Genomic DNA, 12,892 nt, shown 5'->3' with positions numbered 1-12,892 from the left:
GCGTTAAGCAAGTAGGTGTAGGAAATAAAGCTGCACCCGTGGTAGTGCTCATTTCTGTCCCCATGCCATTCTGAACTCAATGCTTTGATTTACCTCTCAACAAGATAACAGCTGACTGATGCTACCACTAGGAACAGGCTGCTGCTACAGCATGTTTCTACTTGACACCCTGTAATGCATCAGCAGAATACTACAGCTGGACAGCAGAGCAGAAGAACACAAGACCAAGGAGTTACTGATTACACCAAGCTGTAAAACTGGGTGTGTTCTCACAGGAAGAGTCTTTATAAGAAAAGAAAAGCTGAAGTAGCGTCTTAGTCTATCAACTCTCTCCCCCTAAAGCTTATCAGAAGTAGCCATGAGCTATGACAGACAAATTAATGTGTGTAAGTGGACCTACTTTCCCATATATATGGGAAACTGCCAAAAAAGATTATCTGAACACGGTGTCTTACCCACAACTGTGGGACAACAGCGTCAATGAAAATATCCCCAATGAGAATTTTACTCTGATAGTTACTTTTACAAGCTACTTAGCACTAGGCACTTCAAATCAGGGAAGAGACCTGAATTAAACTTGCATCCACAGCAGTTAAGCAAATAGAGTGAAAATAAAGGTCATCAAAGCAACACTATCATCTAGAATTAACTTTCATTTATTATAACAATAAATTAGATATTTTTTTACAATAAAGATTTTTTACAAATACATCCAAAAGTTAATATCAAAATAAACACTTACAGAACTTTACTGGTCATCTCATCTCTATACAAATACATACATAAAAGAGGTAGCTTTAAAGGCCACAGCAGCATTGAAAATGGCTATTAGAAAGTTTTGTTGACTTAAAGCAGTTTTAGAAAGCAACATACAATACATTCAATGAGAGATGTCACCTGAAGAGCAGAGACAAGTCACTGTGTGTAATACAGAGGAAAAAATACTTGTGTCTTTACAAGAAAAGGTGACAGAAGGATGAGGAATTTACCAAAATAATTTTTCTAGCAAGTTTCTACTGCATCAAGATTAGGTGGATATTTTAACAAAGGAAAAATGCTACTTTGCTCTGAACTTTATACTTTTTTTTAAAGCATATTTCACATGCTTTATGGTCCTGATCAGGACCACAAATGGTCCTGATTTCACTGCTGTTAACAGCCCAGAGTCTTCACTGGAAAAGGTCATACTGAATATTCTGACAAAAGTACTTAAAAGAGGTTCAGAACAAATACTTACATGAGTTGTGGTGTGTGTGTGTTTTGCCTGTTTGTTTGTTTTTCAATACAACAAGCATTAATCCATTTCTTTCCTCATTCTATATCCTCCCTTCAGCCTTATGTAGCACAGTACATAGGACACAGACATCGCATCTGTGTTTTAGTCCTTCATATCTGTAGGAGTGCAAACATCATGGGCCAGATCTGGCTTTGTAGTCAACTGCTCTCCTTCTAGTCTTTTCAGAGTCTAGATATCATAAAAACCCTTTTTCCCCCCACACTGTTCACTCCCAGAGTGTCAGGAAAAATAAAAACCTTACCCTTATTTTTCTGTACAATCACATAACTACTAGTAACAGCTCTGACTTCCAACACAAACTTCTAGCATTTAGAACACCACTCCAGCACATCTTGGTGTGTCCCAAAATTTTGTTGTATCGATCCAGAGACCCTCACTTGAGACAGAAAATTCTACTAGCTTGCAAGGCTTGGCAGAAATTCTGACTTTTAATGTTATACATGTATAACTTTTTCTTTTCCCTTCAACTCAAATATAAAACGGCACCATTGAGAAAGAAGAAGGCAGATTTTTTTGGCTCCGTGAATATTCCCTTCCCTCCCACCATGCCCCTGAGGAGCAGGACTTCATGTGGGCAAGGCAAATGAAGGGGGATGAGCACCGCAACTCCAAACCTTGACTCAATTGTCACAGCCAGCCCCTGTTCTTCGCTTCCATGTGAGCAGATGCATTGCACTGCTTAATAGTGTGCTCCAGCTGGGCCAGCTGGCAACATCCAACTTCCAGTCTTTCTCTAGAGACAAAAAGATACAAAACCAGGTTATCAGGACATAGTGGATCCCATTTGATAGATAGGAACATTTCAGCATATTGCTTTAAAACAGAATTCCTATGGATTCTAATACTGTGCTTTAACACTGTCAAAAGCAGAGAATATTCTGTACCCCTGGAAATCCAGATGTTAATCTTTTGCTGTAAAAATAAAGTAAGCTTATTGCAGAGCCAGCTAACCATTACATGCTCCCAGCTGTATCCAGCAATGAAACCTTTAAAATGCAACAGCCTAAAAGGCACACAGCAAACACTATTCCAATCTCAACACAAACCAAGCCTTCAACTAACATCAAATTTTGCTACTTCTCACAGAAGGTGTTTAGCTGCAGTTCAGCTCTGCAGTTCCTGTACACCCCTGGCCTGCAGACAGAACCAAGTTCCACCCAGTTATGTTACAGAAATCTGCATTTCAGGCACGTGCAAAATTTAACTTCAATCTCTAGTGGGTATAGTAGGTCCTGTGGCTCTCGCAATTGCTTGACATCTGTATTTTTTCTGCTAATCCCTGGAGCACCACCAATCACAGAAGAAGAGACAATTTATAAGCTTGTGCTCATAGAAGTTAAATGTAAGAAACATTTTCTGGAGTCAAAAAAGCCCAAAGTCTGGTTTGGAACACAGGGCAGGCTGGCAGATAGTGATAAATTTTGAAATAGTAGCTCAGCACATGAAAACCTTTCAGTGGAACCAGTCAGTAGTTCCTCTGAAAGAAAGCACAACAAACCCTCCATCTTCAGAGTGCTTAAGTAACCATTGGCAAAATGACCGGAGCCAGGACATTCTTTCCCCATGTCTCACTTCCTAAAAATCAACCTGCAGACACCAAACCAGCACAGGTCTGCTGTATTTGTACCTCTTCACGTGGTTTGAGGGTTTGTCCCACACACTTTGCCTTTTCTCTAAGCTGTAGACTTGCCAAAATACCCGTTCTTGTGTTTGTCTCCAAATTTGGACTTAGTTGGTAAAAAAAAAATCTACGTGTCTACACACAAGTTATTGATGCAGCCACTCCCCCACATTATCTGCTGGGTAACTGCCAGTATTTGCAGACAAATGTAACATCTGAGCCAGAGCAGCCACCGCAAGGTGCTGCTGCCTACCAAGACAGTGGCTGCACAGCTTGAAACCTGCTGTCCTGAATCAAAGAAAATACAATTTACTACAATTTTTAACTAGAAAAGGATATTGCACATGACAAACTATGCAGCTGTGATCTATATAATTGTAGAGGCAATTTCCATAAAATGCAAGAAACAGCAGTAACTTTTGCCTTAAAGCTGCTAAAACCAAGGATTTTACATGAATACCTTAAAAAAAAAAACCCTGCAACTCAGCAAAGTGGCAGAGCTGCTTTGGATGTTTTGCTTTTAATTGTAATACACAAAGGTAGGTTAAAAAAATAATCAGTGTTGAAAGGCCACTTACATCATCTTTCTTGACAGAATGGGGATTTTATAATGGTAGGTACAATTCAAACCACCGCTCATATGTTTGCATATTTACACATGCAATAAATCTCTTGACTACAGAGACTGATTATTTAATAGGCCTTTGTTTCGAAAGAGAAACCTAAACCTGCTTGCACAAAAAAACATTCTGCAGCTTTGGTTTTTCAAGATACTTGCTGGAAAGAACATTTAAAAGACTCTCCTTAAAAAGCAGGGTTAAATCACATGAGTGCAGCCTGAGGGCTACCAGACCAGCCTCTTAAATCTTTTTCCTTTTTAAACCATGCCAAGCACAAATTTACTTTATTTCTCCATGGCCGTATCCACACAGCTTTTATTCCCATCAGCTATATCTGTTAGCTTTTCTTTCACTTGATCAACTTCTAAAATACATACACGCATATATATAAATATGTATGTGAATGTAATACAATTCAAACTCAGGGATGCAGTTAGAAGGATACATGCCATACCCCCAGCATTTTTCATTCTCACAGGTCACTTAAGGCTGGAGGATCAGCCCGCCAGCACAGATGACTGAAGAGTGGTTAAAATGAACAGCATTTCTCTGGACATAACGCCAAGCACTGGCAGGGCCGCGCTGACGACCACCCATCCTCCAGCCAAAGGAGCTCCATCGCCAGGTCCAGCCTCTCCAATGCTGCACGCACCTCAACAGTCTTTAGAGAGGAGTTCTTAAAAACTGGCACAGAGAAATATCTCAGCTGAGACTTGGGTAATAAGTCACCCACATCTAATTAAAATCTCCCCTACGTTATTCTAGCAGCCGCTGTGTAATGGCTAAAATGGTAAATTGCATGGTACTAGCACAGGATTTACACTGCGGAACAGATACGTAGAGGTTTCTGGTGTCTTACTGGAAAAACCTGTAGTGTTAATTTGTTGAAAACACAAAAAATGGCAACAACTAGATGTCTGGGGAAGGGTCAGACTTTTGTTACATTTATGTGTTTAAGATTCGGATCCTTATATCGTAAAGACCTGGGCTGGCATCTTCTAAAGGCTGCTGTGATACCAAAGCCTGCAGCACCACATAGGGACAGGGAAGCAGTGAGAACTGTGCATGTAGCTGTGGCTACCTACCTTTAACAAGTCCTTTTCTTCTCCAGATAAGAAGAAATACTTTGGTTCAAAATCTCAAGAAGAGAGCATTTTTGGTTTATCCTGAGAAAGGAACAGTCCCAGTACAAGTATCCTACACTACGGCACCTCCTTCAGGGGCCTTCAGGCTGAAGGAAAAATGTTTACTGGTAATTGACCCTGGGGAAACACTTTGTTCAGGAATTTCTGCTGAAGCCCGAGTAATTCAGCCTGCCTCAAAGCAGCCTCCATCCCGTGCCTTTGCTCTTGGAACACCTCCTTTTAACTAAGTCCTTTTAAAAATTCATTTAACTCCACCCAGTAAATGAGGGATGTTTTATTTCCCATCTGAAACAGCACCTAGCTTCATTCCTGTAATAACTGACAACAAGAGTTAGGCATAAGAGGGATTTTAAAATCCTGTGGATTAACTTTGTATGTTTTCAAAGCTTGTAACCTCTAGATAACAAAAACATCCCCCTCCCCCTGTAGCACCACGGATCACAGAAACCAAAGTTCCGCTGAGAACATTTTTTTGGCCATGAAACCTCCTGTGGCAGACAGAAATCACAAAAACACTCCAAGTTTTTGGGCCCTCTAACAAAGTATGGACCGGGGGGCACCTTTCAAACATAAAGAAATTGAAGTTTCCTCGATACCCATAGCACAATACTCAAGGCTGTAACACTGTAGATTTTACACAGACAATGACAATGATGTCCACAAACGTCTGAGAACTGCTGTTTGGGAGCTGTGGTCACCAGCTGAAGCCTGCTAAGCTCACAGACAACTTGTCTCTACTGATACATGGATGGAATCTCTCCCTTCCCTGCCTAACTTTTCTCCCACCACCCAGCAATGAGCACTTTTAAATTCACAGAAGAATTAGGAAATCAGTATCAATCCAGGCAGGCAAATGGAAGGTTTCCAGAACAATTCTCCTACTTGGGTTAAAATAATCTGCAGGCCTTTTACACAGCTCATGGAACCACACTTCATATTTTGGTAAGTTACATCTAATTCATATATATATATATATGTATGTATATATGTATATATATATGTATATATATGCTTTAACAGGAACTTCAAAGAAAATATTTACCTACCTTTTATTACCCACTCACAATTTATTTGAAAAAATAAATTTATTTATATAAATTCATGGCATTTTAAAAACTCAATTGAACCTGGTTTTACAAGCCCTCAATTACACAAATTTAGAAAAAACTTTCTTATAACCCAGAAAATTTCCAGTAAAGAACTAAGACTTGCATGACACTTATTTTTAGACTAATATTTCCAAGGTCTTTAACTCAGCTGTAAAACAGATCTTTTATTTCCCTCTGACTGAACTGTAAAACATAAAATAAAATGGAAACAGAACTCGGAACCTTACGTTTGGCTCTCCTTTTCTTTCTAACTGTACTTTACTACACACAATGGCTTAATTTATGGCTTTAAGTTCTCATAGCAATGACAAGTTCTGCTACAAACAGAACTGCCGTTACAATCAAATCATTTTAAATGCAGTCTCACATTCTATCCTACATTATAACAGATGCTGACCTATAATGGCTCTGTCTGCCACTAAACTATGAACCCAAAACTGGTACTGGGACCAGCACCTTGCCCTGGAGTCAAACAGCTGAAAATCTCCTTCTGGGTGCTGTTGGCTCATCTCTAATTTATATTCTGTCCTCTCACATTCTGTTGTAACACTATATCATAAGAAAAAAAAATCTCCATTCTTCATCCCTAGCCCCTTCTTATGATGGCAATTATTTTATTTAACAGAACAATTTCTCTTATATTACTCTGGAATACAGTAAAATGCTGTCCCAAAACCTATTTGATGTGGTTAGTAATTGGCTTACCGATATAACTCTTGTGAAACACACTCATAAAGCTCCTCAGCAGTAAATTTTATACTGTTATATATCTAAAACAAAGAACAAAAAGCAAAGAATTACCTAAGTACATTACCAAGTATCGCATATCAATTAAAATTATACAGCTGGTATAACAGATATTGTTAATGCAGTATCTAACAGGCTCTCAAGTTCAGACAATACATAAATGAATAAAATCACGCTGTGTGCTATAATATTAAATATTACCAATTAGCAATCATGACTGTACATGATGGGAGGACAGATACCACCCCAGCTCCATTTTTGAATTGTTTCTGCACAAATGTAGAAGACCTTCAATTGTTCTTCCTCCCCTCCTATTTACCCTGTAAATCTATAGCAACCAAGGTAAGCTCTGATTTGCTTTAATTCCATAAATACAGTCATCCCATATGTACAGGTCTCAAAAACAATAAATATATCTTCCTGTATAGAAGAGGACTGCAAATCTGAAAAATGCAGTACACTAAACGGAAAAACACCTCTATTACACTGCAAACACTTATTTCTATTTCTCTTCTTAAAGTCCTTCAGCACAAATGAGTTAAAATTCATGAAAAACTGATAATTTCAACTTACCTTCTTTTCTCTAAACTACACACAGGATTCTCCATAGAATTACCCAGCGCAATGAATCACACAATCATAGCAGCATTTAGGTTGGAAAAGACCTCTAAAATCATCTGGCCCAACCTTTAACCTAGCAAAATTCTCTATTTTAAAATGACAATGTCAGGGATGGTTTGGAGACTTCGGCTTCAATGCTTTCACTCTCTACAAGAAGTCCTTCTTAACAAATGAGTGCTCCAAGAGTCAGGCAAGCAACTCAAATACTGGTACAGATTCTAATAATTTTTGGTAGGTATCAACTAAAAAAAAATATTTTTATGTCTAATGTCTAATAAGCAAAATATAATCCTCAAAATTCTAGTTTAATGGAAATATAATGATGAGACTGCTAACCTCCTGACTGTTTTAAGCAATCAGAAAACTGCAATAGAAGAGTATCTGACAAAACAATAACGGAAACTTCATACCTCATTGCTTATGAGAAAGTTATAGAGTGTCCAAATGTCTTGGAAACTACTGGTTGGGGTCAAAATTCTGAAAAAGAAATTTTTTATTTTTTTTAAGTGTAAAATGATTCTATGGAACGATTAAAAAAATAGCAGTCAGAAATGATTCATGAAAAAAATCTAATTATTTTCTTTAAACAAGAAGGAAACTAATTTTTGAAAAAATTTCCCTTCCACCCATCCTTTTCTGCTCCTCTGCAAGAACTAAAGATGAGCTTATTATGTCTGCAAGGTCCTTCTATGAAGGCTTTTCATAATTAAAAATTCAACTGATATTTTTATGAGCAATTCCTCTGAAAACCAGCAATATTTAAAAGCCTTTTGTATCAGATAAGCAAAGCATGTTGCATTAATGTGGAGCAACAGAAAACCGACAAGCTTAAAAAAAAACCTTCTCCCACTAGCCTACGTTGTATCTCATTCCCTCCAGTATGTTAACATACAGCCCAAATTTTACATTTTCCATACCATTTTTGCTACTTCTAAGAATAACCAATTCACACCCAATACTGAAAACTGAAACTAGGATTTGACAGCCAGAGAGGTGTTATTTTAACAGAAGTACTGTTATTTTATTTAGCCACAGAAGGCGCAGAGCAGCCAGCAATGTTCTTGTCCTTCCCCAAGTCTCATCCCTGTCCTACACACTACGTTCAGGGATACCACCTGATGAAACCTGTAGCTTCAGTGTCTCCATACTGAGCTGTGAGGCTGAGGGATGTAAGCCTTTTTCCACAAGGCTCCAAAAATGATCCAATAAGGAAGTGATTCGCTCACAAAAAAAAAAAAAACAAAAAACTTCTCCTAATCTAGTTAAGCAGATATAATCCAGTTATACCTCAGTGCAACTTCATTTGCATTCACAAGGAAAAAAAAAACAGAACATTCTTGTATTACATTAAACATCATGTAGCACTTTACATATATTAAGAAATCGTGATAAAATCCTGCTTTATGTTACAATCCAAGTATGTAAATAGATTAAGAAAATGATTTAATGTGAAAAAAAACTGTGCTTTTGGGAAACTGTATTTTCTTTCCCATGGGAAAGTGCCCCAATTCTCTTCCCTCCTCCCTCCCCTTGTAAGTCATAAGCCTTTATAAATGAATTAATTAGGAACTGAAAAGAAATACAGACAGAAAACTATCGGAATCAGTTAAAAATCCCAGATAAAAATGACACTGTATTTTAAACACGCTGGAAGACGGTGACATACTCCAGGATTTATCATAACTTGTACGTCTGCTTATTTTCAACATGATTTTACACAGGAATTACCACTGTTCACAAAAATTAGTCACACATTCTTACCCCCTTCATAAGAAGATGCACCCAGGATTTGTTCCTTAAAGCGCAATATTTAGACCTGCCAAATAAAAGTCAGCACGAGAACCCACTGGCTGGCTTTCCTAAAAATACCTCGAAATCTTCAGCAGCTACCTCAGTGAGAAAGCTATCAACTTTGACAGGATAAAACCCTTGCACAGATGACCTGGCAAACATCCTCATAAGCGCTGGGAATTTTGGCAGCTTGAAATGCATCGCCGCTACGATTCCCACCGAGGAGCTACGCGCAGCCAGAGCCAGCAGCCCTGTCTGCACGGGACAATGCATCAGCTTTGGCTATCGCAGCCCTCATCCGTGGCATAAATAAACGAGCCTACCGGAGCCTGGGAAAGTGTGGTTTCTACTGCTGCTGATTTTTGTACCATTCTGCCCTCTGCTTTGTGCCAAGAGGAGAGCCTGCATATTTAACTGGTGTCAAAAAATTGAAGGCAGAGGGCTGCAGAGCCCAGAAGGTGAGGCACTGCAGCAACTCCCCTCCAAGGCCATTACGTGCCGCCAAAAACGTGCTAGGGCAAAATTTGCCCATCCGAGTATCAGGACACACAGGGAAGGAATAGCGCTGGGGTGGGAAACCAGCCAAGTAAGCTCTTCACCTGGGGGAAAGAGAAGCTGGGGAGAGAGAGAAGAGCTGCAGAAATTACAGACTTCTGAGCCCTGAGGAAGAGAAGCAAGTGCATGAGGGAGAGACCGAGGGCAGAGCAGGCACAAGGTGAAACCACGCTCCATCTCCTGACCGTGCTGCACCTTGAGCAGGGACTTCTGGCCACCTGACTCGCCACGTCCCTCTCCCCGGGGCCTAAGACCCTGCGTGTCCCGCAGGCCTTCTCAGTGAGGCTACCTTCAGAGACTGCGTCTGAATATCACTCCACAAGCTGTATCAGGCCTTCGTTCTAGGTTCATTTTTAGACCTCTAGCTTTGAGCACAATATTAACTGTGGGCTTCAACTGACACCTCCCAGACCGTGCGCTCTAGGCACCGACCAAGATGACCCTCACTACTCCTCCTATTAATTTCTGGTGAGGGGATCAGGTTGCAAAGCACACCTATTCCTGTACTGGTGCCAAATGGTACTAGCGAACTGCTGACACAATGAGTTCAGCTCACCAGACCCCAGGTGGATGCACAATCCAGCTGTATTTCCAGTTCTTTGAAAAAATCCAAATGAAACATGTTAATAAGTATGTAAGTAACTTACTGTTAAGTCCTGCATCTTATCTTACAGAGGCGGATTGGACAGTCACAACTGTTACTTCTGGGTTTGTAACACGACTAACATTTGGCTCAAAGCACTACGGTATCTTAAAATGAAAGGCATTTGTTGTCTTTAAGGAGGAAACATCGCTACACAGGGAGTTCTGAAAAGAATTCATCGAGAGGAGCCTACACAGCGACTTCCCCCACAAATTCTTAATAGGTCAACATCCATAAAAACGCTTATTGTTGTTTTCAACTAAATACAAGCTCCAGGCTTGGAATACATGGGCAGGGATTTTACACTGCTGCTGCTGTCTACTGATTTAAATCATTTCACATTCCTTTTGTCTCCTGTAGCCACTATTCTGTTACGGAAAACAGAAACTTTAAGAGAAGTTCAATTGTCATTAAAATGAAATTTGTTCAGGCACTGAGCTGTAGTATGGTTCTGTGCAGTTTTATGAAAATATTTAGTGCATGAGGTACAGAAGGGCATGCTACCAAAAAAAACACACAAAATGCCAGTACGGGTACCAGCCACAAAATGAGGGTCAACCCTTGTTTTGGGGGGAGAAAGGAGAGAACCAGACTTAACAATTGCTACTTCATAAGCACTAGGGCTTTCCCCACCCCTCTGAATGTTTGTTTACTTTCTGGCATCAGACAAGCGATAGGACAAATGCACAGAGTGAAAGATGCGACAATCAAGAATGTAAATGGGTGGGAGACAGCTCACAATATGATTCCTCACTTGTGCACAATACCTGGGAAATGAGCAAAGCCTATGTGGAAAGGATCAGAAAATTAAATTAGCAAATAAAGAATGATTTGGCAGGGAAAGCAGGTCTGCCTGCCTCCCACTCACAAACACTGCCGTCCTGGGCAATGACAAGCAAAGCACACAGCTACAAAGCAATGTGAGAATACATGGCGAGTGTTCCCAAAACTGTCCATACCTCAGTATTTGTTACCCTAAGGTGATGCCTCTCTTCAGGGGATACATGGAATTGCCTGTGGTGTAAGACTGAGGGAGCCATCATGCAGCGTTGGCCAATTCGATGAATCCACAGGCTTCACCACAAAGGCGTATGTGACTGAACTGTATAAAGTCAACTTAACCCATTGAAAGCCCCACTGAACCTCAATGACAGAAGATCAAAAAAGCAGAAGAGATGACAACTGGAAAAACAAAACTACTGTGTGGCTTAAAATCTTGGTAATTTAACAATTCCTCAAGGCCAATTCAGTGAAGCCAATTTCTAGCCTTCCAAACTTTTCAGACTGGGCTAAAGGCAGCAAGGTGTAGGCACTGCATCACCTCAGCCCCACATCATGTTAAGTGCTGACCCATTTCAGCTTCACTTGATGGAGGCAGAGGCCTTGAAACATTTTAATTTCTTAAAGCTCCCATCCAATTAGGCAGCTGGATAAAGGACCAGATTTGGAGTCTGGTAACAGAGAAGGCTGTAGGTAAATTCAAATGGAACAGAAGATTACAAAGACTTCACTTATGAAAGAAAATGTTACTACCGGAAGAAAACTGTTTGCCAGATACCACACATTTTCAACAATATCAGACAACAATTGAAGGACACGATACTACAGAAAGATGAGCTTGATATATGTTATTACTGACATACAGTTATTTTTTTCTTAGTAACCACAGGCTGTTTCCACATTTCTGCTGATCCCAGGGTAGGGCCATTTCTACAGGCAGCCCTGCACCGCGAACTCCCTCCAGCCACAGCCCTGCACCGCGAACTCCCTCCAGCCACAGCCCTGCCCGCAACCCTGCCAGCCCAGCCTGGCATGGGTGTCACACGCCCTACAGAAGGGGCTACAAATCCACTCCCTGCTCACTGTTTGCAGGTTACTCCGATTAAGTTAATGCAGCTCATTCAGAGATCAGAAGACTGATCACACATAGCACACGCTGAAGCAGCGTTAGCCTCAGGCAGCGCCGTCAGCCAGATCTGACCCGTGCCCCATGTCCACGCAATGTCTAGGAGCTATATTTCAAACAACCGTTTCTCATCCATCCCAATTCGGTTTACCTTGGAAAACTGCATGGAGTCCAGCACTCTGAGGCTGAAATTTACATTTAATTTAACTGCTCTTCTTTAGTGGGTCAAGAATGTTTCATGTTTCACCTAAATTAACAATAAAAGAACCAAACAGCTAATGCTAGGAAAGTCCAACGATTTTTGAACTAGGAACTACTCTCTGTTTTACTTGCAGAAGAAGACAGCATGAGGAGTCTCTTAATTAAAAAAAAAAGTTTCTTAATATAGAGACTTTATGATAAAACTGACTAAATGTCTTGGCAGCCTAAAGGAAGAAAGACAATTTCCTAACTAGACATCAAGAAAAAGAAATCTCAATTCCCTCACTGACTAGCTGAGGAAAGTTTCTCTGAACCCATAGAATTGTTTTTAAATTAGCAGAACTGTTTTAAAGTTAGTTAATCCCAAAACATTCAATTCAGTGATCAGATCTGATACAATGATGTTTTACTTCGGAAGACTACTGTTTTACTGAGATCCTAAAAAATTATACTTTAAATTACAAATATTTATGGATTCCTTATCTAAAACAGTGCTTCCCAAACAAGCAAAAATATTAGAAATTTGACCAGAAATTCCACTCAGGTAGAAAAAAGAGGTTACTTACTTAAGTCAGGTTACTTACTGCAGTTACAGATAACTGTATTTATACCTGACACTATACTAGCGTAAACGTC

General features: G+C 39.9%; 1 protein-coding gene across 5 annotated transcripts in view; it reads right to left on the bottom strand.

The window, feature by feature from the left end:
* Nucleotides 1-640: 640 nt before the first annotated feature.
* The window catches only part of SWT1 (SWT1 RNA endoribonuclease homolog), a 40,263-nt gene continuing 28,011 nt past the window's right edge, over nucleotides 641-12,892 (bottom strand). For 3 of the 5 annotated variants that reach the window (XM_068691246.1, XM_068691248.1, XM_068691250.1), the window contains 3 exons: nucleotides 7,571-7,637; nucleotides 6,498-6,562; nucleotides 641-2,030 (listed from right to left, as the gene is read on the bottom strand). In XM_068691246.1, the coding sequence (XP_068547347.1) occupies nucleotides 1,925-2,030; nucleotides 6,498-6,562; nucleotides 7,571-7,637 (238 nt within the window). In that variant the 3' untranslated portion in view covers nucleotides 641-1,924. The remainder of the gene's footprint in view (nucleotides 2,031-6,497; nucleotides 6,563-7,570; nucleotides 7,638-12,892) is intronic. The other 2 variants (XM_068691249.1, XM_068691247.1) reach the window with 2 other exon arrangements.

Source organism: Anas acuta, chromosome 8 (genome assembly GCF_963932015.1).
Source record: "Anas acuta chromosome 8, bAnaAcu1.1, whole genome shotgun sequence".
NCBI lineage: Eukaryota > Metazoa > Chordata > Aves > Anseriformes > Anatidae > Anas > Anas acuta.
Note: the sequence above shows the minus strand (reverse complement) of the source record. Positions and strands in the feature narration are given on the sequence as shown.